Below are 27,953 nucleotides of genomic sequence, written 5' to 3'. Positions count from 1 at the left end.
GTCCCTGGTCCCTCCCCAATCCTGGGCAAGACGCTGGACCTCTTTTCATTCTTATCCCCTTTCGTCTCCGTCAACCCCAGGCGCTTTGTTCCTCTTGCTTTCCTCGTGTGCTCCTTCCTTGCCAACTGAGAGTTTCATCTTTACTTACTCTCTCCCACACTCATTTATCAAACTGTTTTTTGTTTTCCCCGGCCTCTTGCCTCATCACGTTCGCTTTTACAGCAGTCGCTCACTTAGTCGAGGGGATTGGATTATACTTTCAAAAACACAACATTCTTTAAAAGACAATAAAAGGTTAGTCGATGCGCAAAGAAGCGGAATAGTGGCGATTGGAGAGGAGGCCGATGTGGCAGAGATGAGTTTCAAGGCATACCGATTCAAGCAGCAGCAACAACCACCACCACAAACACAACGACTGTCGGCTGCGAAACTCAAAAAACTATGACGGGCAAGCCGAGGGAAAGCAATGGTGGAAACGGGCAATGTGCGATGATCGAGTCGCAACATGAATTATGCTGGGAAGGGAAAGCAACATGAGCTAGGACAGATGAACTACCTGACGCCTCATCGACTAAAGCAACAGCAAACTGAACGACAGGGCGCTTTGCATGTCTAGACATGCGCAAATGATGGTGCACCGCGCAAACTCACATGTCTCATCGGCTCTCCTTCACGAACATGCACCGTGGAATCGTCTCAAAGCAACGGGAAAAGGTTGAAGGCTAATCACAAGTTTGAACTAGATATATAGGTTGAACCGTTACCATGAAGAACCTCATCACTTACACCCTTGCGGCCACGCTCGCCGCCGGTGCTACCGCCCAGCATCACCAGCACCAGCACATGCACGCCCGCCGCCACGCTGGCTCCAAGGTCGAGAAGCGTGACCCTGATGTTATCACGGAGTACGTTGTCGCCGCCACCGAGACCGTCTATGAGCTCGGTGGAGAGGAGATCGACATCCAGGCCGCCAAGGCTGGTCTCGATGGTGGTAGCCTCGTCATTGTTGGCGAGTCTAATCCTACCTACGATGCACCCGCAGCTCCTGCCACCAGTGCTGCTCAGCCCGCCAAGGTTTCTCAGCCCAAGAAGGAGGTGGGCGCTCAATTCTACGAGTCCAAGACTGCTGCGGCTACTACGGCTGTCTACTCGGCCCCAGCCGCCACTCAATCTAAGGCCTCCAAGCCCAAGTCAAGTGGTTCCAGCTCCAGCTCCAGCTACAGTGGCTCCAGCGGCGCCACTGGTGTTGACAAGAAGTTTGAGAGCGGTACTATCGACTGCAGCGAGTTCCCCTCAGAGTATGGTGCTGTTGCCCTCGACTGGCTGAACCTTGGTGGCTGGTCTGGTATTCAGTACTGCCCTGACTACAGCTCCGTGTCCAAGCTGATCTATCAGATTGACACTGCTATCTCTGGCGACGGTTGCAAGGCCGGTGCTATGTGCTCCTACGCTTGCCCCGTTGGCTACCAGAAGACTCAGTGGCCCTCCGCTCAAGGCTCCGAGCGTGAATCTATTGGTGGACTCTACTGCAACAAGGACGGCAAGCTCGAACTGACACGTGATGGTTACGACACTCTTTGCGAACCTGGTGTCGGCGGTGTCACTATTCAAAATGACCTCGACGAGCAGGTTGCGACTTGCCGAACTGACTACCCCGGAACTGAGAACATGGTCATCCCTGCTGTTGCTGAGCCTGGTAGTAGCGTCGCTGTCTGCAACCCCGACCAGGACAAGTACTATGTCTGGGACAATGTAGGCACCTCAGCCCAATATTATGTCAACAAGAAGGGCTACACTGTCGAGCAGGCTTGTGTTTGGGACAGCTCTACCGGCAAGGATGCCGGTAACTGGGCACCAGTTGTTCTCGGCGTTGGCATGAAGAATGGCATGACCTTTGTCTCCATTTTCCAGAACTCGCCAACCAGCACTGCCCTCCTTGACTTCAACATTGAGATCAAGGGTGGCAACAAGAAATGCTCCTACGTCAATGGCCAGTGGAGCGAGGGAACTGGCTGCACCGTAAGTTATCATTGTCCCTGTGGTATTAGCGAAACACTAACGTTCTTTTCTAGACTGCTGCCGCTGAGGGCCAAAAGATTACTGTCCGATACTATTAAAAGAATGTTACTTGACGAGGTCAAGTAGGATGTGCGTTTTTTGGAACTTCTTGTCAATATTCTGGGTGACAGAGCTTGGGACCTTTCGGCCGCGGGCCACGGACGAGCGCAAGCTGTTGGGCCTGAGTTGATTATATCGATGAGGTGCGCGACGGCTGGCATGAGCAGGCTTCCTCCCATTTCTTGAGCCGGATTGAAACTCTTGGATACGCTGGATGAGTAAGGACCTAAGAATGTTGTGACAGCCGATCTCCTGGCTTGTCTTGTTCTCGGCGTCCTTTTCTAACAGTATTTGTTTTACTTTATTTTCTTATGTCAGCAAGTACTCCATATATTGCATTTTGGCCTGTTTCTTACATTGGACTCCTCACGGAACGATCATGCCCTGAGCCATTGTTTGGCGACAGACGAATGCAGCCAGCGATTGCCAATTTTGCACTGGGAGGAGCCCTCAAGGTGTTTTATACCCCTAACCGAAGAGATGGCGATGGAAGAATCTTTTCGGACAGCAATGAGATCAAGTGGTCAACGTCGTTGGGTCCTGGAATAGAAATGCCCTCTCTTTGAGCTTAGCTTGTCTATGTAATGTCTGCGATTTGGATAGTGTATAGTGTCTTGTAAAGTACGATTTTGCATTCTTTGGTAGCCCCCCCGCTTTCCCCCAGAAATTGTGAGGTGACAGACTGCTCTTTCATCGACATGTTCGATGAATGAATGAGTGGTCGTTGGACGGGATAGAATAGTCCCGTTCCGTGATGGTCTAAGTTAGGGAACGTCCTGTTCCCCAGACGCCACATGCGTTCAACACCTTGTTCGAACCTCTACCAACCACAATCTAGCATGTTGCTGCATGTGACCCTTGATCGGAACCAATCCTGGTTATGGATGCGTCTACTCGTGTGCCGCTCCGTGCGTCATATGAGATCACGGAGGGGTAGTGATACATCTTGACAGGCCTCTAATACTCAGTAGTAAGCTGTTATTTCTGGCCAACTGGTGTTGCCTAGACACTTTCCGAGAATACCGTTGAGAGTACAAGTCGCTGCGCGCAACAGCAAAACGACAACTGTAACGGTGGAGGTTGACATCCAGTATGTAAGTATGTATGAGGACGTTGGCTTGGCTGCAGCCCAGGGTTGTATCTGCTTAGTGACAAAACCAGTCATATTTTGAGACTGGACATTGATAAAGATAAAAACACAACTAACTATTACCGCTAGAGGCGCATTACTGCAGGTTGCCTTCTAGTGGCGCATCCAGATCCCATGCTTTCATCGTCATGGACTCCACATTAGTTGTATGTTTTACCCGGAGCCCGTTTATTTAAATACCTACCTTATCTCAGACGGCCTGTCCATTATAAGTGACAGCAGTCAGACTCTCCCACCTCACTCACTTCCGGTTCTTTCAAACTTCGGCACACCGAGCATGTCGCTGAACCGTGTTCAAAGCATCGAGACGTTGACCGCTCCGCCCGGTCATGGCGCTTCGATTGAGAGGAGAGGGAGTGATGCGAGTTTGCGCGTCCGACGCTTGACTTTCAACCCTGTTCCTCAGGACTTCGAAACGGCTTCGTTGAGGCCAGATGAGCAACATGCTCAAACTGTTGGGGCATTTGAGGTTCCTCAGTGGAAGCGATTGCGTGAGTTTTCACTTATCAATGGATTGGATGTGTAGATAAGCAACCTATACTAACAGGTGAATCTAGTCCAGATTGGTGCCGCGGTCGTACACTGTCTCTTCGCTGCGGGCATAGGCAAGTCTCTTATCAAAGCCTTGCCATCCATGGTAAAGTTGCTAACACTGTTTATTAGTCTTTGGCTACGCTGCCATCAAGCCAGTCCTAAAGCTTGAGGGTGCATATTCTGATGTATGCAAGCTCAGCCACTATCGAAGCCCAACCATTGATACAAACGCTATCTCTGATGATCCTCAGGACACATGCGTCGAAATCAGGCTCAACCTGATGTTCACAGTCGCTGCTGTTGGGACAAACGTTGCAGCCCTTCCTGTTGGCGCAATTCTCGACCATTTTGGTCCTCGTGTATGTGGCTTGCTTGGGTGTCTCTTCCTAACGATAGGCACATTACTTATGGCATATGCCGGATCCCTACCTTTCGATGGTCTTCTCCCCGGATACTTGTTCCTCGCCCTCGGTGGTCCATTCACATACATCTCGTCATTTCAGCTCTCCAATGCCTTCCCGCGACACTCAGGTCTCATTCTCGCGCTCTTAACCGGCGCTTTCGACTCTTCGAGTGCATTGTTTCTCATTTATCGCCTGATCTACAATGCCACAGACGGTAGCTTCACCCTTCGCAAGTTCTTCCTCGTCTACTTGATTGTCCCTGCTGTGATATTCATCAGTCAAATTGTTGTCATGCCTGGACAGTCTTACAAGACTGTCGGCGAGCTTGTCGACCAGGCTGCTGAAGCGGATGAAAACATTGTTGTGCACTCCACATCGAGCACGCAACAGGAGATTGACGAGCATACAGCTCTGCTCCGCGATGAGCGTCGTGAAGAGAGGGAAAGGCGCGAAGCTGTGGTACATGATATCGAGAACCTCCTAGGTTCGTCCAAGGGTGATGATCAAGTTGAAGCCAAGGAGAGACAGCATGTCGCCTCAGGTGTCTGGGGAGTCCTCCACGACCGCACTGTGGTAGATCAAATCCGCTCTCCTTGGTTCATCCTCGTCTGCCTTTTCACTGTCGTTCAAATGACACGCATCAACTTCTTCGTCGCGACCATTCGACCGCAGTACGAAGCCATATTCGGAGACCACGATCGTGCTGTAAGGATCAATACTTTCTTCGATGTAGCCTTGCCAGCAGGTGGAATATTTGCGATTCCTTTCATCGGAACAGCGCTTGACCATGTCAGCACTGTTCTTGTGCTATCGACACTCGTTGCATGTGGCACGCTCATTGGTATCTTGGGTGTCCTACCCTTTGAGTGGGCAGCATACACTGGTATTGTCCTCTTTGTCTTGTACCGTCCATTTTATTACACTGCTGTATCAGACTACAGTGCAAAGGTGTTTGGGTTCCGAACCTTTGGAACTGTGTATGGCCTCATTATCTGCCTCTCGGGCTTGTTAAACTTCTCACAGTCTGGCCTGGATGTTTTGTTCCACGAGACCTTCAACGGTAACCCAGTGCCCGTTGATATTATGCTTCTTGTCATAGGTCTTGTCATTGGTGTTGCACTTGTGGTGTTTGTGGCAGCTCAACTTCGAAATATGCACCAGAAAGCCAGAGCTGGCATTGCCCAGTGATGTGCCGACAATTTCTTGACTACACTCACTTTTACTTTCACTATGCTGAGTATTGGTTAACCATTAACTACTATTGCACATTCCTGCCTCAGAAAAGCGTTCCCCAGGATAGTGCAAAAAAGGGGGCCTTGTAGGTTCAAATATTGTATTTGAAGATCGCCATCTTCCAAAAGTGTACCTAGAACTAGAGATCATAATCACCGTGCTTGGACGCAACTATCAATAAAGGGCTGCAAAAAAGTAGTTGGTAGCGACATTTTCAGTAAGGATTATATGTATAGCCCTGATGTGGGAAGAAATACACCAAAGAAGCGTGATGCTTGTTTACCTAAACATAGAACAACTTCTGCCACTGATATAAGGCCCTTCATTCTGATGTTTTCTGTTGCATGCGAGTCACTGGCCAGAAATCTGAGGATGGTGAGTAACAAAAGGGATTCTATGGTCTCTACTTTCCACGATATACTGGCAATGGAGCATGAGTGGGTGGGAGGCTGCCAGATCGAGATCCACTGTCTGGGATGCTTTCGCAAAAGCTGATGGAAAATAGATCATTCTCACGCGTTGACTTGTGACACAGCTATACGGCTACTGCTGGTTCGTCAGGTTGTACAACTTCTCTTCCTTGGCACACAGAGTAGCCAGTGTCACTCTGTATGTTAGATGAAAATCCATCATGAGGAAGTCCCCGTGCTCATAGCTGGCTTTTCAGAGAAAGAGAGAGATACGTGAAAATATGGGAACGCTGGTGGGCGGAGGTTGACGCCCCAAGACTACAAGCACGCAAATGATGTCGGATGACTACTCAGAACCGGCTGCTTGAACATGTGAAGAAAATCACCAGAATGGGCCAAAGAATGATTTAATAAGCCAATACGGTATATAAAGAATAGAAGTCTAGAGCCCGACGTCCATGGGAGTCAGCTTGGGAGTGGCGGTGGGCTTCATGGAGCAGTATTGCACCACTCCAAGTATACAGACAGAGCACAATAGTCTAATGTGTATGAATATTAAGCCATTCTTGTTCACTAATAGCCCTACTCATTGATGACAGGAGTGCGGAAAGGATCATCGCCACAGAACTGACCCCAGCCGTCAAGTTGAGCAGAAGCCCACTTCAAGATTTTGCTGAAACCCTTATCCTCGTCCTTGGAGGTGCAGTAGTAGGTATTGTCGGACGAACTGAGCTTACCGGTTTTCTCAACAGAGGGAGGATACTCAATCTGGAGTACAGGCTTGCCAGCGTCGATGTATGTTTGGAAGTCCTCACAGAATGGCCAGTTCTCCTCGACAGGATCCGTAGTGCCGCGGCAAGACTCGAGAACAGCGAAGTCAAGGGTTGAGACAAGGTCATCCGCAATTTCAGGTGCATTCTTTTGGCCCACGAGAAGACGGTTACCATCCTTGGTCTTGATTGAGTGGGCGTATTCTGCAAGATTCTTGAGGTATTTGGTGTAGTCGGATGGCTTCAGTTTGAAACCTGTAGGGTCCTCGCCATCCTGCTGCCAAGCGTCGACATTGTCAGGGTCCACTGCATCGCACCCAATCTTTGCAGCAACGTCAAGGCGTGCTTTCTGAAGCTCGAGCACAGTTGAGTCACGGATGTCGAGATACCACTCCTCACTGTCATAAGGATAGGCCAAGGAATGACCAATAACGGCCTTGGGAAACTGTTTGATATCCTTGTCCCATGACTGAAGAGCTCCGGCGTTGAAGTAGCAGATCACAAACTTTCCAGCACCCTGCATGAATATTTCAGTATACTGCCATGTTATTTGGACTTGGAACAACCACGCATTACCTTGAGCAGGGGAATCATCTCTGGATAATCGCGGCCATGTCCCATGTCAATGTCCCAGACTTTGGCTTCGGACGGGATCAGATCGGCAACGGTATCGTGCTTGATAGGCTGGTGTAGGACAATTTCCCATTCTACGCCGGGTTTAAAGTCGGAGAGCTCAAATAAGGCTGAAGAAGCTGCGGTAGCAGGCTTTGCCTCTACGGCCTTGACATGGTTAGCAACCCGACATTCGTCTTTACGACGAGCGCTTACAGAGCCGCCAGCAGCCAGAACAGTAAGGGCAATTCGATTGTAAGCAACCATGGCTACCAATCTCGTATTTCAAGAAGAGAAAAATAAGTGTTGAACAAAGGAAGATATTGCTGCAAAAGTCCTGGGGAGGTATTGGAATGACCAGTTCGAGACGAATTCTTGAATTAGGAAATGTATGTGGACTTTGATGAGTTGAAGAAGTCCCGGCGTGACATACACCTCCGTAATGTAAAAATTTGCAGAATAATCAAGCTCTATATTATACCCTAACTTGACTATACTGCTATTCCACTCGCTGTCATCAATATCATATCATACCTTGGCACCTTGCCTCGTGCTCAACGGGTGAGCTGGTGAGATGGATACGAAAGGATTCTGTGGAACAGGATGCAACAAAAAACCGAACCATCATGCTTTGACACAGCCGTCTTCTGGGCATGATTTTCTAATGGCTTATTCAATAGTCATAAATAACAAGGGACGGAAGTTCCAAAGGTGCTGAATATGGCTAATATGGTAACACCAGAGGTGGAATAGTGGGTCAAGAGCGAAACCCTCTCCAGCAGGAGATTAACTACATCCTTGTTTGAAATGGCCTTGTCGGTGATGATCCTTTACAGACAAGGCGTTCAGGTAATCTTTTCAGCTCAGCCTCGGTGAGCTCAAATAAGCTTACTCTGTACTCCGGAGTTAATATTATGTTCCGAACCTGGCTCGAGCTTTCTAGGAGAAACGAAAGTGGCCCTAGAATCACTGTGACGATACACGGTACTATTAACATTGTGACGTTGAGAAGTACTTCGTGATTCAAAGCTGCATGGCGGTCCCGATTGCAGCTTCCCGGGCTTTCCGAACCTCGTCGCGTCTCTCTTCGTTTTCCTCCTTCAGACGTTCCTCAACATCATCCCTGATGGCACCAAGATCTGGCGGTATTGTCTGGAGCTGAACACTTGGTGCTGCTTCCACAAAACGGAGCTGTTCTGTAACATGTTGAACAATCTCCTGTAATCGCTTCGGGGGGTTCCGATTCACTCGTGGCTCGCCCAAGATTTGTTCCAGAGTAGGGAAGAGGGTATCCTGCCGGAAATGATCACGCCATGGGGCATGCTCTGGAAGAATGGGGTTGATCTTGTCTTGAGCATTGATAGCAATACTCGTCTCGTAAGTCCATGCCCTCGCCACGTTCCTGGGAGTGTAGCCGCCGCCTCCAAAGAGGATCATGGGGATGCCCATTTCTTTGCAGAACTTGACACAGGCACCATGGCCCTGAACTTGGAGGTTGAAGCGGCCCAGACGATCGCCGGCCAAAGAATCCGCACCGCATTGCAAAGCGATTGCACCTGGTCGAAATTTCTCCACAATCTTGCCAATGACAGTGTTAAATAAATGATCGTATTGCTCATCAGTGATACCGTCGTTCAATGGTACGTTGAAAGCATGGTGAGCACCCGGATTATGCTCGCTCTTAGGGCCGTTGTCATCGAGGGCACCAGTCCCCGGGAAGAAGTTATTCGGGTCATATTTGTGAAAAGAGACTGTCATGACTCTGTCCGTTGAAAAGAAGGCTTCTTCAACACCGTCTCCATGGTGCACATCGATGTCGATGTATAATACTCGCGGGTAGTATCGAAGGAGTTCAAGAATGGCGATCACGATGTCGTTGATATAACAAAATCCAGACGCTTCAGACCTCTTGGCATGATGAAGACCGCCACCCCAGGAAATGGCGATATCAGACTGCTTAGAGCAAATCTTCCTGGCCGCGTCCAGAGATCCACCGGCTGATAACGAACAGTAGTTGAAGAGGCCATCAAAGAGGGGACAATCAGAACCACCAAGGTTGAACTTGAGGTCAACCCCTTGGTTCTCGAGATCCCGAGGTACTGGCTCAGGAAGGACAGTACCAAGGAAATCTAGATAGTCAGAAGAATGAAATTCTGCAAGCTCCTCATATGTGGCGGCTCTGGAGATGTAGTTATCCATCGCGAATGACATTCCGTAAGAGTAGATGAGACTCTTGGACAGGGTTAATCGCCACGGTTTCATGGGATGAGTGACTCCAAAATGATGCTTCTCAATGTCCGGGTTGCAGTGGAAGGAAACGTTGTAACCCTTGGGTTTTGTGATACCAGACTCTTCAGCCAGACGCTTGCACTTGTTGTAGAATTTAGCATTGTCCATCTCACTAGCCAGCCCTAGTGGCTGATTGGAGAACTCCTCAACGACCGAGTTATCACGATCCTCGTCTGCAATATGCGGAAGGTAGTTGGGTTTAGGCACCCGGTACCTATAGGAGTCTATGTCCATCGTCGGAGTACAAGAAAAGAGGTGCTTTGGCTGGTACGAGTGTGCGATGTATCAACCAGTAGTCCAGACGAAGAGTGGCTTGAATAAGTCGCTGCCGGTATCTGATGCCAAATAATGATGATAGTGTAGCTGTAAAATACCGATAACACAACAGATGGATAGTATGAGACGGCTGCAAAGCTCTTCAAGTGATGAATTCTGACACAAATTTGGGTGGTTGAAATTCTGGTATGGTTAATGTAGTTGGTGAAATAGATAGCTCCAGATCTCAAGAGTCGAAAATGCACAAATGCAAGCGGTTGGCAATTGCGCGGGAGGCCCCACTGTTACCTCAGGTTGTGAATGGTCACTTCGGTCTGGGGGAAGTATAGTCAAGTTCCTTTCAGTGCAGCTACTGGGGCTCCGGGTGAGCTTAGAGGACACAAGCGACTTCAAAATACTTGGTAGGTACCTTACCTTAGTAGGTAGGGAAAGTCACCGGCAGGAACCAACGTGCAGCTTCTATCTCTTATTAGTGCATATTGGTCTATGCCAGAACGGTCATAGCACAGGCGAATTTGAGCTGTGGCTTCGATACCTGCCCTTTAGTACCTGTGTGGCTGTGAGAAACAACCTGCGGAACAGGCTGCCTTAGTACTCCGGAGGTTCCCCAACTATCAAAACTTACACCAGAAACGCCTCCACCTTTTCCCTTCATACATCCTAATTCTGCCTCCATGCCCATCCTTCTCAAATAGAGCACCCCCAAGAGAACACATTCGCGGCTGCTGCCTTTGATTCCGGCAGAGCAGAGCAGAGCACCGCGACTTCCACTACTCTCAAGTCAAAAAGAAAGGACAAGCGAGCAAGTGGGTATCGAGGTGAGCCGAGCCCGAGTCATTCATGTCGAGTTGCACTCCGCGTTCTTCTTTGGACTTGCTTGAGTTTGACCCAAAGCATTGCCTTTGCTTTTTGCCTTTACCTTTGTCTTCGCCTTCGCCTTCGCCTCGCAGGTTGCTGGTAACAGCCATTTACTGCCCTGCCATTTCATCTACCATTTGGCTTCGGGACTCGTATCCGTCAGGCTATGGGACCACTTTGATTTTCTAGACCCTCGCCCTTTTCCTGTCTTGTCTACATCAAGCCAACCAGCCATCATCACATCAATACTTTTTCATCTGCATTATCATCAATCTTTTTCTTCTTCTTTCCTTCCATCTTCCATCTATGCTGCTCTCGCCACACATCGATGCGCATTCGTTTACACTGTCACACGGGTCTCGGGCATCAGGCTTTGACGTTATCGCATTTTTCTCTTAGCTAGTATTGCTCGACCTTCTTATCGTTAACAATCATGCCTAGAGACGACTTGTCTATCGACTTCGTCAAGAGGATGCCTCAAGCCGAAGCCCTCGACCCTGGCTTGATCCTCGACGACTGGATTAACCGCGTCCAAAACCTTCCCGAAGAGATCCGTTTCATACAAGAAGAGGTTGCCGATAAAGATCGTCAATACTCCGAGTGCTTACGTACGATCGAGGACCGAGACGGGAAGATACAGAAATGGATCAAGACAAACGGAAGCCATGAGCCAAACCCCAAGGAAGACCTTCTTCGAAAACAGGTCCGCGACAGTTTTGCGCAAGCCGACCAACTATCGAAAGAAAAGATCGCATTGTGCCAGAAGATGCAGATCATAGTAGACAAGCATCTCAAAAACCTGGACAGCCAAATCAAGTTGCTTTACGACCGAGCCGAACCTGGCTTTACCGATCCTGACGAAGTTCCCTCGCTACTTCGACCGAGCGCTGCAAATCATACTGCCCCTTCGATCCGGGCCATAAACCCAGCAAGTCATATGACGACTGCAGCTGGTCCCTCGACTCCTCTTGCCGCTGCGCAAACCTCTTCCAATCCCGCACTTGCTCGGCTTCCCAACCACCCCAATGTTCGTCACGCACAGTCTCAGCAGCACGCGGCGTCTGCTCCGGCAACACCTGCAGCCAGCATGATCTTGAATCGACAAAGAGAAGGCTCTGCAGGACCCGCCACAAAGCGCGTTGCTCGGGTGAACCCTGCTTTGGGGACTATACCAACTACATCCAGCGGTTTGGCAAGACACTCATCACTTGGACCCGGCACCCCTAAGGGTGGTGCCGTTGGAGGGTCTGGTCTTGCGAGGGCAGGTAGTGCAGGCCCAAGAACCGGGTCTGTAAAGTCAACAGGACCATTGAGCGGCCGTCGAGGTACGCCAACAGGTGGAATACGGAAGAAGTCTACCAACAAGTCGAATCTTTCTCGGGTTAAGAAAGCCTCGAATCGAAACTCGCCTGCGCCAACGAATGACAGTGAACTTTCGGACGTCGACAGCGGCAGTGGAGAGGACGAAGATGGTGCCGACGGTCGATCAAGAAGTACGCCCGTGGCCGATGGTAAGGATGTTGACGGAGATGATATTATAGGAGATGCTGACGATGACGATGAAGAGGCTGGCGACGACAAGAAGTATTGCCTTTGCCATAACGTGAGCTACGGGGACATGGTCGCGTGCGACAACGACAATTGTCCGTATGAGTGGTTTCACTGGTCATGCGTCGATCTCAAGAGCGAGCCCAACGGGACATGGTACTGCCCTAAGTGTAGAGAAAAGCTACAAAAGAAGGGCAAGTAGGAAGGCCCTGAAACCACTGAGCTTTACGTACCACACCCAACTAAGGTGCTCAGGACTTGTTAAGGAAAGCAGTTCGATTAAAGGTGGCGTTTAGGAAAGGCATATAATATACCCATGTTGCTTTGAGCAGTACAGTTTCTGGTCCTCGAACGCAGAAGCCGAAGATGCACGCATTGCTTAATCCTCTCGGGAATTGACGATATACTTGGGATTCAATATGCCTATGTCGGTCCAAGAACGCACTGAACAACCCCTCTTCGGACCCCCTCTACCTCTTCTCTGAGCTGTTCCACTCGAGCTCCTTTCTGACGTGCTTTGTCAATAAAGTCATCCAGTGAACCACCAACCCCAAAGTATAGGCGTTTTGCTCCTACAAGAGCAGCTGCTTGGCTTCTATCGGTCTTCTTCTCCCTTTCCAGTATTAAGAAGAGGGTCTCGAGAAAGGCCTGGAGGGCAAATGGAGAGTAAATTGTTTCTGCACCGAGGAGCAGCGTGCTCCTTTCATGACCATGACTTGAAGGCAGAGCGTATATGAGATCGACGAACTCCTGTGACCAAGCGCCAGACACAAACGAGAGAGTGACGTTCGCTTCCTTGAGTGATTGTTCGAAGGCGGCGAGAACATCAGGGCCTAGCTCAACCTCGCCCTCAATTGAGAAAGCTTGTTGGAGAGCAGGTATCTGGGGGTTATTAAGGGCCCATGAAAGGATAAAGTTGGGCAAAGTGACGAGCTGAAGAACTGAAGGGTTATAGTCCGCCATGATGAGAGACAGAGGCTTGTTTTCAGATGTTGAGGCCATGGCCCATTGGAAGACTGCCAAAGATGGTAGAGCTGTACCGCATCCAAGCTGTTGGTCTAGAGTTAGATATATCATGTTATAAGTATCATTTATTTCACGTACCTCCATGACTCGAAGCCCCTTTTGTCCCAATGCTGAGGTGACGTTATTCGCTGCCAGTACCTTAACTAAATCGACACTGCTCTCCCAGCTCTTAAAACCGCCCTCGTAAACACCCGTTTTCACATCATGGCTTCCCAAGCCTTCAGACTGAGCGCCAGCAACATCTTCCTCCTCGGCCATCAGCTGCACCCTCACGTCCCATAACTCTCTTCGCGGTAGCTGGATAGCAGTTCCATTATCGAGCGTCACATCTAGAAGGCTATACGCGATCTTTGACGGTAGTTGAGCAAGCAAATCAGAGAGTTGGTGAACAGCTGGTGGGAGCTGAGGCTTTCCTGGGACCGGAAAGGCGCTGGTAGTGGCTGCAGCAGCAGTCGTGGGCTTGACGACAGATGGAGTCTGCTCATCATCAGAGATATCGTCACCGGCGAAACCGAATGAAAACGACATTGTGAAAGGAGCTTTTGTTCACCACTCAAAGAGCCTTTGAGACTTTGGTAGGTACAGATAAAAAGCTGTAAGTGTGTGCACTGTGTAGTGGGGCAGTAGAGGCAGATAGTGGGTGGTAGTGTACTTGCTTAGGTATGCTTGAGAATCTCGACTCCCGCAATTCTGTCCGATATCATTCTCAACGACTCGTCTTTACCAGCCAAGAACACAGCGAGCGAGTTCTTGTTTCTATATGAAAATAGCACGGGATCGCCTATAGGCCTTTGAAGAATTCATTCAATATGCGTTCATCTCTGTTGAGACTGGCATCAGCCGCAAACACACAACGAGGCCTTAAGCCCAACCCTACTGCCCTTCTTCCTCCTATTCCTTTATACCGTCGACTCCTCCGTGCCCATCGCAAGCATTTGCCAGCTGAGATGAGAGTTCTTGGAGATGAGTACATCAAAGCTGAGTTCAGAGCGCACAGAAAGGTGGATAACCCAGCTCATCTGGTATGTTTCTTGCAAAAGACCTAGCAAAAACACCATGCTAAGCAGTTCCAAGATTGGTTTCCTAACAGAGTGGCAAATGTATGCGCAAAAGATTGAAGGCGATCAGTGGGTGGATGATAAGTTAGATGAGCAGAAGCTCTCAAAGATGAGCGGTAAGTAAGAATGATCAGTACACGAATAGTTGAATTTAACATGTAGCAGATGAACAAATACACCAACTATACGAGTTGATGCAGGCCATTCAAAACCGGAGCAAAGAAGGTGGCGAGCAAGAGTCATAGACATGGTCTATGTAGACAGACCAGGACCGAAGAATTTATGGTCAAATAACGGAGGATAAGGTATAACTCAACATTTTGCTCATGTTACTGACTTGAACGTGTACGGATAATCTTCAAAAGTTTGTACACTATATAGACAAAACCTTTTCCAATGTATTAACTACAAGCATGCCTTTACTAAACAAATAACACCACTAAATATCTACCTGCCTCCCATTGCTTCAACAATCCATGTAGCTTGGATGGCGCTGACCTTCTTGGCATAATTCTTATTCGTGTAGACGTGCTCGAGGAACATGATGGATTCTTTCTTCTGCCCATGTAATACGCTGGCAGGATGGATGGCAACGACGTGTTTGCCTTGGATCGTGACAAAGCTGCCGTCGGGAGCCAGCATGGCAGTTTTCAGAGCGAAGCCCCTCAAGAAACACTTGAGGACTTGCTCAGCACGTTCTGGAGAGATGGGCACGAATGGTTGGGGATCAGCCGGTGGAGCCTCATCCAGGAGCTTCTCCTTGAGACACATACCCCGAAGCTGCCTTCGAATGTTCAGAGCTTGTTTCATGTTTCTCATGTTGATCTTTCGTTGCTTGCACCAATTCACTCTGTCTGCGTTCTCCGCGGTGTATTGTTGGATGGTGGTAAGATATGTGATGATGTCTCCCTCACGGCGTTGGAGCTCCTTTCTGAAGGTTTCCACCTCTTCTTGGGCCTGCTCAGACTGGATACTCAGGAATATATCCTCTCCGGATGTGATACAGGAAATTATGTCGATCACCTCGACCACACAATCAAACTCGGGATCCGCAGCAGCAAGCAAAACAGCCCCCAAAGGCGCAGAAATAGGAAAGCGGGCCATTATTTCACCAGCCCTCGTGATAGTGCCGTCATCATTGAGAGCACCAAGGAAATGCAAGTGAATGAGAGCTTTCTCGATTGCTTCTGTCTCTGGGGGATCCATGAGAGGAAAAGCAAGGACATCCTGGATTCCTCGTGTCTTCATGGTCAGAACTGCGCCCAAGACGTCGTTTCGAAGAATCTCGGGAAGATCGGAATCTTGCAGTGTCTTGAAGGCTGATTCTGGGTATAATCTAAAGCACTTTCCGGGTCCCTCGCGGCCTGCTCGACCAGTTCGTTGCACAGCGGAAGATTTCGAGATCGGTTTCGCGAGAAGAGATTCCATGCCCAGACGTGCTCGGTATTGCTTCACTTTTGCTTTACCACAATCCACCACATATCTGACTCCGGGAACAGTGACTGATGTTTCAGCAATATTTGTCGCCAGCACGATCTTACGCGTAAAAGGAGTCTTGACAGGTAAGAAGGCCTCGCGCTGCGCGTCCATCGAGAGTTGACCATACAAAGGGAACACCTTGATCTTGGGAACGTTAGAGGCAAGAGTTTCTGCATATTCCTCAATCAGCTTTTGGGCAGCTTCAATCTCTTCCTGGCCAGTCAGAAAAGCAAGGATATCTCCCGGGAGCTGCTCTTGCAAGTGTATCTTGTATATCGTCTTGAGAAGGGCGTCCTGGATGTCGGGTACAGGTCGCGGTTCATGGTGAACTGTGACAGGGTACTGTCGTCCCTTGATCTTAAGAACCTGCAGTGTGCTCTCGCCCTCGATGTTTGGTCGCACATCCTTGAAGAACTCTTGAATGCCCTCCACATCTGCTGTCGCACTCATGATGACCACCTTGAGCGGGACGCCCCCGCGGCCAGACAAGTCGCTTGCAAGAATCTGCTTCAGGAAACCAACAAGTAGATCAACATCAAGGCTGCGTTCATGAATTTCGTCGACTACGATAGCGCTGTAGCTGCTGAGATTGGGGTCCCGCAAAAGTTCCTGAAGCAACATACCCTCAGTCAAGAATTTGATCCTTGATCCCTTCGGGACCTGGTGGTCAAATCGAACCGAGTAACCGACCAAGCCATCTCGTCGTCCTTTCCCTAGAGGAGTACCGGCTTCTTGAGAAACACGATGAGCCAAAGTTGTCGCGGCGACTCGTCGAGGCTGCGTGATTGCGACCATGCCACCCACTGAAATCTCGTCGTCTGAGCCGGCGATCTTGATCTTTTGACGCCTACACCAGGGCTCCTGATAGAGAAATTGAGGAACCTGAGTACTTTTTCCAGAACCTGTCTCACCCACTAGCACGAGCACATCGTTACCGGACTTTCGAAGGGCCTTCTGAATGTCCTCGCGATACTGCCATATCGGAAGCTCTTTGCGTGTCTTGAGCAGTTTTGGATCATCCCGAGTCCGAGACCTATCGCTGGTATCGCGCCCTCTAGGAGGCTTCTTGTGCTCTGGCCTTTGCTTCTTTACTTCTGTGGTAGCGACAGGGGCAGCTGAAGGGGCGGCTGTAGGGGCCGTTGGGCTGTCTGATGCTGATATTGAGGCTACAGGCACAGCCTTTGAGGGCGCTGTGAGATACCCTTCGAGGGAAATTGTTTTCCCCCCTATCGTAATAGCATTTGGGTCTGCCTTATTCTTAGTTTTCCTCTTTTTCGCCGGAGGAGGGCCAGAATTCTCAGTTGCCATGGTGCAGGGTGAAAAGTTGGCGACGGTGGAAATTTTCGCTCGGATCCAATGTCGATAGCTAGGTAGGTAGGAGGCAATCGCTGGGATCAGAAGTATACCTAACGAAACAACCCCGACAAAATAAATATGACATGACGCGATCTATCAAGTACCAAAGATGTTCCACTTGTTTTAGTCATACTCCTTCACTGTCTCCACCACGCCAACTACATACCTAATGTAGGTACTACCCCTACCATATAAATATCACCTTGGGTTTTCGAACCATGGATGGCTTCTTAGGCCGTATTTCATAATTGAAAGATCTCAGAAAATTGCGAAAAGGACTGATTCGGCAAAGTCTCAATAAATTATCTATCATCAAATATACTTTGCTTTCGTTGGGTACAATCAAATCCAAACACCACAACATGTTTACCTAAACTCTCGGTCAGGGTTAGACATCATCGCCTGATATGTCCCTGGTCTTCTTATTCCGAGCTAGCAATATGCTAGAGAGTCGCCGCTTAGTGTATAGCTGTACATGATGGAAACTGAGTTTGGATATTAAAAATCAAAGGCCTAAATAACCAAATCCTAAATCGTCAGGTCCCCTCAACTTCTATTTCACAGGTCATCAGAAAGTTACGTGTTTGCCCCTAAACAATATAGCTAATATGAGTCGTTTGGTTAAATACTCCATATCAATGAATGCGCAGAGTCCAAGTCGACGAAGTCAAGATTCAGAGGCGACATACAATACCTTGGACGCCTGATACATGGTTTCAAAACCCGCAAACATCAATATCCGTCTTCTTGGACGATTAAACAGTGATTCGACTTTCGAATACATGCTCTTGGAATGCTCCAAACCCCAGATTCTTTTGAGTCGGCTTATACAATTGATCAGGACCAAGACCGGACTTAACCTGCAGTACTGTAATGGAAACGTCTAAATAGACATATTAAATCCCAATGTGCTCATCGTCCCCCATCCCAACACAGTTGCTATGTATCATCGTGTCATGAATTGCCCTTTACTTGATACGGGCCAATCGTTCTCGGTTCATTCTCGTGGCATCGTCAACAGCATCGCTCTGTGTCAAGTCAGCAAAATGATGTTTGGTTTAGAATTGAGAACACTACTTGCCTTGTTCATAATACGGTCGATCTGCTTGTTCTGCGAGTCAACCTCCTTGCCAATAGCTCTGCCAACCATATTCATCATGGACACTTGGCCCTCAAGCTCGGTGATGCCATCATCGATCTGGTCCTCAAGCTCATCCGCTCCCTCCTCGTCGTCAAGGTTAAATTTGCCGTAATCCTTCTTGCGAGGTTGCTGTCGTGGCCGGCCCACGGTGTTCATATCTCTGAAATTGCCTTCCATGCGCTGGTTGGCCTGGAAACCATCACGGCGGGTGGCTTCTCGTTGTTCTCGTTCAGATCGATGGCGTGCCATGACCTCATCGTCCGCCTTTTGCTTGCGTTGCTTGGAGGTAAAAGGGTTGCTGACATGCACGGCAAACATACTTCCGTTGAGTGTCTTCAGTTCGGCTGCCCGGTCTTGAGCAATCTTGTTCTGGTTGGCAGCTAGATCAAGATGCTTTTCCGTGTTGTTCAATCGCTCCCCTTGAGCTCCCAGGCGAGCTAGGGTGGCGCGACCGACTTCATTGGCCTGTCGGGCCATTTGCACCGATCGGTTGACAGAGGATGCACTGTCCTGCTGAAGTTGTCGCTTCTCCGCCAGAATAGATTGATATTCAGCTTCTTCTTGCTCCTCAGCGGTCAACTCGCGCTCCTCACCATAACCGCCGTACGAGCCGCCATCGGCTCCTGACTGTGGGCCGTTGTTGGTAGGCTGTTGCTTCTGGGCCTGGCGTTCCTGAGCACCAGCGAACAAGTTGTCTCTGTTGGTGTCAGGCTCGCTGGGTCCAAAACCACCATAGCCACCGGGGCCTCTTGCACCAGCCGTTGGGCCGGGGCTGTTGTATTTGTTCTGAGGAGCAGAGTCGCCATATCGATTTCCACCATAGCCACCGCCGGATCCGTATCGGTCAGCACCGTATCCGCTCGGAGGCTGAGGCTGAGAGTTGGAGCTTCCTTGCGCAGGAGCGGGAGCACCATAGGAACTCGGAGCCTGGGCGGCAGGGCCGTTGTTGAGACTAGCGCGGGCTTGCTGGTAAGGAGTTACGTTGGCATACTTTGCATCGTCGGCATAGGGGTCCTTTCCGCCTTGTTTGGCGTAAGGATTCTCAGATGTACTGGACTGAGACGACTTCTTGCGACCAAAGAGGGCGTGGCGGTTGGCGTCATCACCATCATCACCTTTCTTTCCAAAGCCAAACTTCTTCATGGCACCAGTTGTTGGATGTGGAACGCGATTGAGCGTGCGAACGAGCTGTCACGGTAAATTGTGCCAGCAAGAAAGGAAATAGAGAATTATGGAAGTAATGGAAGGGCTGAAAGGAGAAGAGGATGGTAGTGCTGCCTTAAGAGAGGACCGATAGTGGTTCCCTGCAGTGCTAACTTTAGGTACCGGTGGTTTATTGGGGAGAACGGACCCTGGGCTTAGCCTGGGCGGTGTCCCCTGACCCCTCCACTTGAACGTCGAAACTCACCTGTGTCTAAAAGGATTGGATACTTTGTCAATGGATGCTTGTGGCGTGCTTATCCTTTAATTCTCCCGTCGTTTCGGGCATGGAGCACACGCCTCTCAGGCCTAGACTGATAGAAGGTTTCGATTTGCAAGGCATTATGATCTCTTCATGCAATAGGCGCCCAACAAGCGCCCGAGATCCAATACATCCGATCCAGAGCATTGCACTTGGACCCTTTAGTCTAATCCCAGGCCCCTGGTGTTGCAGCCGCAATTTGACCCTCCCGTCTCTCCCCATGCAAGTCCATGGATCCTTAATCATTTCTTTATAGCAGCAGCCATTCGCCATCGTGTTTTCATTCCAGTCCTGCAGCAACATCGATGAGCCGAGTGGGTTGTTTATTCCATTGCGTCAGGTACTTAAGAGTCGCCAGCAAATGTGGCTTTGATTCTCATCACCGTCTATCCCGAGAGAGTGGCTCAGCCATTTCAATGCGTCAGCCATGGCGCCGCCTGCGTGTTCGATTTCCTTCGAGGTACTCCGTAGACACACCCAAATTCAGCCAGGTCGGATTTTTCACAATACGCGTTTCAAGATGAATAGCATGGAAGGCTATCGTGTTTGAGCTGGAGTGACATATGAAGCTTTGGAGGTGTTCACGGTGAAGCCAAAGCGACCCTGACCTTTGTTTGGAGAGCAATGACGATGGGTAGACAGCTCCTGTATCAACATGGTTTCACCTGTGGAGCCTAGCCTATGACCGCAGATTTTCATTCCATCTTCCATGTTCTAGAAAAGGCTCAGGAATGAGTACCTAATTGTTTCACGGCTCGGGAAGCCCTCCTCAGTAGAAAGAACTGAGGCTCTCACTTCTTGGCCCGCTCATTGTCTCTAAATCTGAAGCTGAAATTGGGATATTTGGTTGTTGAACCTGCAGGGAGGTGACTCACCGACAGACAATAGACCTTGTGAGCATGCAATCTGAATATGGAGTCATAAAGGAGATTTAGACAAATGGAAACTGCAAAGGAGATGGCCCAGGTATCTCAATGTATTTCGCCATGAGATGAGTACCTATCCGTAAGGTAGGTGCAGATGCACTCATGGATTCCCCATAACCGACTGTATTAATCCACTGGCCGTACCAGTATGTAACAAACTCCACAGCTCCAGGCCCCACCAAGACAGCAAGTACCGAACACTAGATAAAGTAAGGTACTCTGTATATTTACAGATATGTATGGAACTACGATTAACTAAGGTAATTAAGATATTATCTGAGATCATGTATCAGCTGCTTAGTATGAAATGTTGTAAAGCTAGGGGCAGGCATTTGAATTTGGGATGGATAGAATGGTAGGAAGAGAGTTACTGTGACTACTAATCTGGGCAACCTAAAATGTATTCCGGCCGCTCGTTCAATAATATGAACTGACGAAAGGGACCATTAAGGCGATCACGGTATCCCAGGTTCCCATAAGACTCTCGTGATTGGCCACTTGGCCGATGCGTCACCTCTGACTCGCCAACTGGGAGGCTTTATCAGCCTACATTACCTTACCTCACATTTACTTTCTATCTTCAATTTTCTGGAGCTCAAGAGCGCGGACGCCTTCATGTTCCAGTCACTCATCTTGCCGAAAAAGTAATACTCGACCGAAACTACATAAACCCACCAAGGCTCCCTTTTCCTCTCAATCATGCCCTTCGTCTCCTGAGCTGGCAACTGACCGCCCTAACACAACCCCCCAGAGACGTGATCGATACACTTGGATCAACTCACAACACTTCTTCAAGTAACCAACAAGATGATATTCCGGATTTATTACGCTTTCCCTTTTCTGTATACTCGATATTCTCCTCTTTTATCGCTCTTATATCGGCACATGCTGTCATCAATATCTTGAGAACCCTACTCAGTATCACTTATTTATCGGATTTATCTTTCAACCTCTTTAAGAACCCTACGCCCACTCTAACACGACAATGGCGTCTGTATTCACCTATGACCCTGATCCTCCAAGGGTCTCCTCGCCTTGGACTCCGCTGAGCGAGTCAGGGAAGGATGAAGGCGCTCAGAGTACAGAGCTTCGCCGACCAGCACAAGAACCTCAGCCAGGGTTGCTGTCCGAGTATGGGGTCATTAAACTACAGGCCGAACCGCAAGAGGGCCCTACTGAATATAAGCTTCACCTACTCCTCCGACCTAGGAGGGTATTTAAGAGCATGAGCACTGCCGGAACATCGCGCCACGCTCGGTTGAACATGCCCTCAACCGCCTCCCTCACACCGTCTAGCCAAGCTCGTGAACAAACCCGTCAACAGAGGCTCCAGCACTTGACTACTCAGCTCCTGTGGAGACTACAGCAGTCCTCTCCATATCATGCGTCCAGTTCTAAGGAGCTGGCAATTCCAAGACTTCCGGATGACAGCGTTGATCTTTCTGCTCCTGTGAAGCTGAGTAAACTTGTCCCGGGATTGGAGGAATCAAGAGGAGCCTTGTATGAGATTGGTGTCGCTGATGATGGCACTCTTGTTGGCCTCACCAAAGATGAGATGGAAGAGAGTCTCACAACTTTGAGAGTAATGGCCGCAAGCCTAGGTTGTTCTGTCGAAGTTCATCGGAGAGTCATTGTTGGCGACTGCGAGTGGGTTGAGTCGACCGAGTTGGTCGACACTTTTGTTCCCTCACCGCATCAAATCATCAGAAACGGAAAACTCTGGGTTGCTGAAGCACTTGTCAAGCCCAACTTTGGTTTCCTAGATGAGGAGAATGGAACTAACAGTTCTCATAAGAATGAGCAGGCTATTACAGAGAGCGCTGCCGTACCCAGCCGTGGTAGTTCAACAACACCGCAGTTGAGAGTCACTTTCACTGGTCCTACCACATCAGGTAAATCAAGTCTTTTGGGGACCCTATCAACCGGGACACTAGACAACGGGCGTGGCAACAGTCGACTTAGCTTGCTCAAACATAGACACGAAGTGGCCACGGGGGTTACCAGTTCAATAGCTCAGGAACTCATCGGATACAAGGACCAGTCAATTCTCAACTACAGTCACGGGAACATCGAGTCTTGGATCGATATACACGACTGTTCCGAAGGTGGTCGCTTAGTGTTTGTTTCTGACTCTGCTGGCCATCCAAGATATCGCCGGACAGTTCTTCGTGGGCTGATGAACTGGGCACCTCATTGGATCATCTTGTGCTTGGCTGTAGATGATGGAGATACAGCCACCAAAGGACATGGGGCAACATCCTCAACGCAGGATGTTCTGGGGGTAACATCAGTGGGAGCTGATCTTGTCAAAGCCCACCTTACATTATCACTCAAATTGGGTATCCCTTTGGCAGTTGTCATCACCAAAATGGATCTCGCTTCCAGGACAAGCGCGCATAGAACCACAAACAAGATCTTGTCGGCTGTCAAAGAAGCTGGGCGTATACCCAAAATCCTGCGGCCTGACCAGAAGATATGGAGGGACTTAGACCGAGTACCTGACGATGACTCGGCCAAAGTCCAAGACCTACTCAAGGGGATCTCGGAGAGTGGCAACCTAACCGAGATTGTTCCAATAGCATTCACAAGTGCAGTAAGAGGAAGTGGTATTGGCCTCCTGCATGCACTTTTGGGGAACCTGCCATTGCCGCCAACACCAACCGCTCGCGACTATGTTGGGATGGCGTTGAATCCAGAGCAGCCAAAATGCCTATTTCATATCGACGATACCTTTTCTCTGCCAACGTCGTACAGTAACATGACAGGTGCCTTGGGAAAACAAGCAGACCCAGGTATTGTCGTATCAGGCTATCTCAGGTTTGGACGACTCTCTGTCGGGGACAAGATTGTTATTGGGCCTTTCCCACCAAGTGATGACGAAGCTCGTGACTTAACCCCGGAGGATAGGCAATCTCCTGGTAGCTACGGACTCTCGATTTCGCACCCTTCTTCTGCAGAGTTGGCCCGCATTGCCATGAAAAATGCCGTCTCTGCATCAGCGACTCCAGGGGAGTGGCATGACGCTCAGATTGTGAGCATACGTAACTTGAGACTCCCTGTTCTGACCCTTGAATCTGGACAAGCCGGATCAATTGGCCTCGTCATCCAATCACTCTGTCACCGTTTCCAGAACGGTAATACGGACTCCAATATTACTATTGAACCTCCCCGTATCCGGCGTGGCATGATCTTGGCGATACCGTCGAAACATATGGCAGACACAGGGCTGAAGCTGCAAGCTGCGAGCGGCTTTACTGCGGTCTTTGATGACGCAGATACCCAGGCCCTTGCAATCGGCTCTTTCGTAAATATCTACATCGCTAGTATTCGGACGGTGGCGCGCATACGTCAGATATCGCGTCAAGATCCAGGATGGGAAACCGGAGAAAGAGAAGCAGACGAAATTGAGGAGATATTCGACCTCAACGACGACCTCGAAACGAATAACGAGAAGGAGAAAACCGATGCGACGAGGGGCGGAGTGGAGATGGGCTTGGAGCTTATCCATCACCGTGAATGGATTGAGATGGGTTCACGAGTCATACTATTAGAAGGCGGAAGTCAGGATAAATCTGGACTCGAAGGATTTGTTGGAAAAGTTGTTGAGATTGTTGATTGAACCTTTGATGTTTTTGGTGTAGAATACCAACACCTCTAGTTTAACTTTTTGTATGATGCTTTTAAATACTACCTAGTTGCTTTCTTGTAGTCACAATGTCTCTTTGGATATCTTTTATCATAACTCCAGGAACGCCATTCGTATGCTGCTATATGATGGTTTATATCTAGGCCCGAACCAAGCCATAAAACAATGTCCAAGTTAAGACAAAGCCCGAGACGCCATTGAATATCCCACCAAGCCAGAACTCGAACAAGCCACGATAATAACGAGAAGGATCGAGAGGCGCGTGGCCTTTGGGGAGTGATTCCGGAGCAACCTTGAGGGCGTAAAAGAGAAGAGCAGTGATGCAGGAGAAGATGATGTAGACGAGGAAACCGTAGTAAGATTCGAGGCCGAGGACACCGGCGGTGACTCCAAAAAGTGACGCAGTAAGGCTATGGAGATTGGAGAGAGCCTGCATAGATGGTCAGCTCGCAGGAACCTTGAGCGTGGATAATGGATCGCTAGTGATAGCAACATTCATTAAAAGCAAGGGGGCGAACCTTTGTGTTATGGACCACAGACTCGGGAACGATAGGGCTGATCTGAAGCTCGCGCTCGGAAGGCATTGTCGCGGACGAAGATGGGTCACTCAATTCAGGCTTTTCCAGATGAGAGCGGTTCCAGGGAGACAGTGTTGAAGATCGAGGTTGTGGGTATAGCTTCGTATGGATGGAACCTGAATGCAGCTATTAACGTGCTGTGCCTAGCAGCATCGTAATGACAGCGTGTCGGTCCGTCCAAAGTTCCGAGCACCGATAGGGTCTGGTTGGTTAATTTGGAATCAACCTGGTCCGTGCTCAGTAGGTAGGTAGCTCGGCCCCAACTGTAACTAAGCTACGACCCCTCCACTAGGCATGATTCCATATGGCAGTCCTCGGCGGGGTATCTGTAGTTTATGTAACTAGAACTTCTTTTTAAAGGTCACATTCTGTAACTTGCAGTTATTGTTGAGCTGCTGTACCAATTTTACTTGACTATAATCTGAACAGCACATAAGATGCCACAAGATTTCGCGCCTCTCAAGAACGACTTGTTGCTTCGCGCAGCATGGGGTGGGTTGCCCAAGCCTCAGTTGTGAGAATCATGAGAGAGAATTGTACTGAGACTTGCTGTGTTGCAACTTAGGTCAGACCATTGAACGTCCTCCTATGTGGGTGATGCGACAAGGTGAGAAGATATCTATCTTAGCCTGCAGGCAAAAGCCCGCAAGACTGACCTGATCAATTGATAGCCGGCCGCTACCTACCGGAGTATCACGAAGCCAAGGGTAACCGAGACTTCTTCGAATGCTGCCGTGACCCTGAAGTCGCAACCGAAATCACCCTCCAGCCCGTCCGCCGATTCGCAGGTCTCATCGATGCTGCCATTATCTTCTCCGACATTCTTGTCATCCCCCAGGCGATGGGTATGACTGTTGAGATGGTTGAGAAGAAGGGCCCTCATTTCCCGAACCCGCTCCAGAACCCCGACGACGGACAGTACGGCCAGGTGCTCGCTAAGAACGTCGATGTTGCTGCTGAGCTCGGCTACGTGTACGACGCTATCACACTGACACGCCAGAAGCTTGAGGGACAGGTGCCCTTGATTGGCTTCTGCGGCGCTCCCTGGACGCTGTTCTGCTACATGGTCGAGGGTGGTGGCACCAAGCTGTTTGCGCGGGTCAAGACATGGATCTACAAGTATCCTGAGGAGTCGAAGAAGCTTCTGGCCAAGATCGCCGATATCTGCGTGGATCATCTGGCACTTCAAGTCAAGGCTGGTGCTCAGGTATAGAATGCCCTCCTCTAGAACTGCACTGTATATGACTAACTTGCAAACTTTACAGCTGGTGATGGTCTTTGACTCCTGGGCAGGAGAGCTCGGCCCTTCTTCTTACCGTCAATTCTCTGAGCCCTACTTGAAGCAAATCGCCGAGAAGCTTCCCGCCAAGCTCCAGAGCCTCGGCTTGGAGAAGGTTCCCATGACCGTGTTCCCCAAGGGTGCTTGGTACGCACTTGACTCTGCCTGCGATCTGGGTTATAATGTAGTTGGCATGGACTGGTTGCATGATCCCAAGGAGGCCGTCAAGATCCGAGGCGACCGCAATATTGTGTTCCAGGGCAATGCTGATCCAGGGGTACTGTATGGCACCAAGGAGGCTATCACCAAGGCCGTGGAGGAGATGGTCGAGGGCTTCTGGGTCGGAAACAAGGGCTGGATCGCCAATCTTGGCCACGGTAAGTTCTCTGTGATATAATACTGAGCTGGACGAGGGGCTGACCAAAGGCAGGAATTACGCCTGGCGTAAACCCTGATCATCTCAAGCACTACTTCGAGGAGATTCACCGTTTGACCAAAAAGAACTAGTGGGGAAAACCCACTGTGTGCTGTGTTGAAGGTGTATTTTGAGATACCATGTGTCTATGCTGCGTCGAACATCAAAGTAAATAAGGGAGGGCATCAGAAAAGCATTGCAGAGAATACCAGTAGACACGAAAAAAATGTAACATAGTAAAACAGCATGGCCAAGGTACTGAGAAAAATAACACTTTGTTTTTAGCTCATTTAATTCATGGGAACCATTGGTATCTTGACTTTTGCTTTTCCTCCTTTTCACCTTCGTCCTGTACGTTGACCCGTCCTTCATAAAATTGTCTACCTGACATGGTAGACAGGACAGAACCCCTGCTTCAGATTCAATGTCAAAGGCGCCAAAACACCGAGCTGTACTGTAAAATAACTAGACCCAATAGCAGTAGAACATGGAATCTCTCATCTCTAAAATTGAGCATGTTGCAAGACTTGAAGGTCTCTGAAGTCCTAAGCCTTCTTGCCAAAGAGCCAGTTCTTGCCTTTCTGAGCCAACGACTCGCCAGCAGCAGTAGGTGAGTTGGCAGACTTGGGCTCCTCTTCGTCAGTGATAGCTTCGTCGTTGCTGGGCTTGCGGGTCAACTCTGTCTCCTTGTCCTTGAAGATGTTGCCCGCGCCACCACGGCCAGAATGCTGAGCACCAGATGAGGGGCGTCGAGGGATACTTTTGTCTCGGGTCAGCAACGATTCCAAAGAGAATGATCCCTGACATCGAGTTGCAGGAGGAGAGAAGAAGAAAACTTACGCTTCAACGTCCTGGCGCTTACGAGTTTCGCGAGGGTCATCGTTCTTGGCCATGTTGCCTGTACCACCACGGCCGGTGGTGACAACAGAGCCCTTGAGGACGGGAGTCTGGAGCTTGCTGGGATCTGTCTTCTCAGTGTGGGTTGAGTCGGCCATGTTGCCAGCACCACCTCGACCGTGAGAGGAGAGCATTGTGAAAGATGTTTGAGTTTGGAAGAGAAAGTGCTGTTGTTCGTTGGGCGGTAGTGGTCGCCGTGTTCTTGAGTGACTAACAACGAAACTAGTAACCGTCCAGGAGTTGTTGAGTAGACTGAGATGTTGTCAAGTCAAACGCTCAGGAGCACGTCTCTAAGGAATTGTAATGATGAAGAGAAAAGTCTATTTGAATCAATGAGATCTGGCTGGGGCGGTGGTGACAGTTTTTAACTCAATGCCAAGTCCTCGTGATTGATGTTGCAACTTACTACCAAATTTTCCCCTGCCCTGGAAGTGTTCCCATGATCAACTAAACAGGGCAAAGAGAAAAAAATTCGATAGGTTCCTAGG

At 49.4% G+C, this 27,953-nt stretch overlaps 13 protein-coding genes across 13 annotated transcripts; 6 read left to right on the top strand and 7 right to left on the bottom strand.

Moving 5' to 3' along the window:
- Positions 1 to 765: 765 nt before the first annotated feature.
- Positions 766 to 2,117, top strand: FTJAE_105 (murein transglycosylase; the record flags this gene model as incomplete). The annotated part of the gene is made up of 2 exons (XM_037343348.1): positions 766 to 2,019; positions 2,073 to 2,117. 2 exons carry the CDS (start codon positions 766 to 768, stop codon positions 2,115 to 2,117), a joined length of 1,299 nt encoding a protein of 432 aa, XP_037212783.1.
- A 1,428-nt stretch (positions 2,118 to 3,545) lies between these two features.
- Positions 3,546 to 5,394, top strand: FTJAE_104 (major facilitator superfamily transporter; the record flags this gene model as incomplete). Its single annotated transcript, XM_037343237.1, has 2 exons — positions 3,546 to 3,759; positions 3,932 to 5,394. 2 exons carry the CDS (start codon positions 3,546 to 3,548, stop codon positions 5,392 to 5,394), a joined length of 1,677 nt encoding a protein of 558 aa, XP_037212782.1.
- Positions 5,395 to 6,431: 1,037 nt separating this feature from the next.
- Positions 6,432 to 7,498, bottom strand: FTJAE_103 (endo alpha-1 4 polygalactosaminidase precursor; the record flags this gene model as incomplete). The annotated part of the gene is made up of 3 exons (XM_037343127.1): positions 6,432 to 7,136; positions 7,196 to 7,399; positions 7,448 to 7,498. The coding sequence occupies 3 exons, from the start codon at positions 7,496 to 7,498 to the stop codon at positions 6,432 to 6,434; spliced, it is 960 nt and encodes a 319-aa protein (XP_037212781.1).
- Positions 7,499 to 8,254: 756 nt separating this feature from the next.
- Positions 8,255 to 9,754, bottom strand: FTJAE_102 (histone deacetylase phd1; the record flags this gene model as incomplete). Its single annotated transcript, XM_037343017.1, has 1 exon — positions 8,255 to 9,754. One exon carries the CDS (start codon positions 9,752 to 9,754, stop codon positions 8,255 to 8,257), a length of 1,500 nt encoding a protein of 499 aa, XP_037212780.1.
- Positions 9,755 to 11,087: 1,333 nt separating this feature from the next.
- FTJAE_101 (component of histone acetyltransferase complex) lies at positions 11,088 to 12,404 on the top strand (the record flags this gene model as incomplete). Its single annotated transcript, XM_037342907.1, has 1 exon — positions 11,088 to 12,404. The coding sequence occupies one exon, from the start codon at positions 11,088 to 11,090 to the stop codon at positions 12,402 to 12,404; it is 1,317 nt and encodes a 438-aa protein (XP_037212779.1).
- A 221-nt stretch (positions 12,405 to 12,625) lies between these two features.
- Positions 12,626 to 13,756, bottom strand: FTJAE_100 (MNI1 s-adenosylmethionine-dependent methyltransferase of the seven beta-strand family; the record flags this gene model as incomplete). Its single annotated transcript, XM_037342799.1, has 2 exons — positions 12,626 to 13,252; positions 13,307 to 13,756. The coding sequence occupies 2 exons, from the start codon at positions 13,754 to 13,756 to the stop codon at positions 12,626 to 12,628; spliced, it is 1,077 nt and encodes a 358-aa protein (XP_037212778.1).
- Positions 13,757 to 14,037: 281 nt separating this feature from the next.
- On the top strand, positions 14,038 to 14,531 carry FTJAE_99 (acetate non-utilizing 9 mitochondrial precursor; the record flags this gene model as incomplete). Its single annotated transcript, XM_037356867.1, has 3 exons — positions 14,038 to 14,250; positions 14,303 to 14,402; positions 14,452 to 14,531. The coding sequence occupies 3 exons, from the start codon at positions 14,038 to 14,040 to the stop codon at positions 14,529 to 14,531; spliced, it is 393 nt and encodes a 130-aa protein (XP_037212777.1).
- A 202-nt stretch (positions 14,532 to 14,733) lies between these two features.
- FTJAE_98 (ATP-dependent RNA helicase prh1) lies at positions 14,734 to 17,073 on the bottom strand (the record flags this gene model as incomplete). Its single annotated transcript, XM_037356756.1, has 1 exon — positions 14,734 to 17,073. The coding sequence occupies one exon, from the start codon at positions 17,071 to 17,073 to the stop codon at positions 14,734 to 14,736; it is 2,340 nt and encodes a 779-aa protein (XP_037212776.1).
- Positions 17,074 to 18,154: 1,081 nt separating this feature from the next.
- Positions 18,155 to 19,405, bottom strand: FTJAE_97 (synaptosomal-associated 23kDa; the record flags this gene model as incomplete). Its single annotated transcript, XM_037356646.1, has 1 exon — positions 18,155 to 19,405. One exon carries the CDS (start codon positions 19,403 to 19,405, stop codon positions 18,155 to 18,157), a length of 1,251 nt encoding a protein of 416 aa, XP_037212775.1.
- Positions 19,406 to 21,635: 2,230 nt separating this feature from the next.
- FTJAE_96 (GTP-binding protein 2) lies at positions 21,636 to 24,269 on the top strand (the record flags this gene model as incomplete). The annotated part of the gene is made up of 1 exon (XM_037356536.1): positions 21,636 to 24,269. The coding sequence occupies one exon, from the start codon at positions 21,636 to 21,638 to the stop codon at positions 24,267 to 24,269; it is 2,634 nt and encodes an 877-aa protein (XP_037212774.1).
- Positions 24,270 to 24,435: 166 nt separating this feature from the next.
- FTJAE_95 (uncharacterized protein) lies at positions 24,436 to 24,880 on the bottom strand (the record flags this gene model as incomplete). Its single annotated transcript, XM_037356426.1, has 2 exons — positions 24,436 to 24,726; positions 24,815 to 24,880. The coding sequence occupies 2 exons, from the start codon at positions 24,878 to 24,880 to the stop codon at positions 24,436 to 24,438; spliced, it is 357 nt and encodes a 118-aa protein (XP_037212773.1).
- Positions 24,881 to 25,311: 431 nt separating this feature from the next.
- Positions 25,312 to 26,660, top strand: FTJAE_94 (uroporphyrinogen decarboxylase; the record flags this gene model as incomplete). Its single annotated transcript, XM_037356317.1, has 5 exons — positions 25,312 to 25,366; positions 25,440 to 25,481; positions 25,546 to 26,081; positions 26,140 to 26,530; positions 26,584 to 26,660. The coding sequence occupies 5 exons, from the start codon at positions 25,312 to 25,314 to the stop codon at positions 26,658 to 26,660; spliced, it is 1,101 nt and encodes a 366-aa protein (XP_037212772.1).
- A 453-nt stretch (positions 26,661 to 27,113) lies between these two features.
- FTJAE_93 (uncharacterized protein) lies at positions 27,114 to 27,599 on the bottom strand (the record flags this gene model as incomplete). The annotated part of the gene is made up of 2 exons (XM_037356206.1): positions 27,114 to 27,327; positions 27,409 to 27,599. 2 exons carry the CDS (start codon positions 27,597 to 27,599, stop codon positions 27,114 to 27,116), a joined length of 405 nt encoding a protein of 134 aa, XP_037212771.1.
- Between the last annotated feature and the right edge of the window lie 354 nt (positions 27,600 to 27,953).

Source organism: Fusarium tjaetaba (genome assembly GCF_013396195.1).
Source record: "Fusarium tjaetaba strain NRRL 66243 chromosome Unknown NRRL66243_c0000005, whole genome shotgun sequence".
NCBI lineage: Eukaryota > Fungi > Ascomycota > Sordariomycetes > Hypocreales > Nectriaceae > Fusarium > Fusarium tjaetaba.
This window is presented reverse-complemented; position numbering and strand designations above follow the sequence as displayed.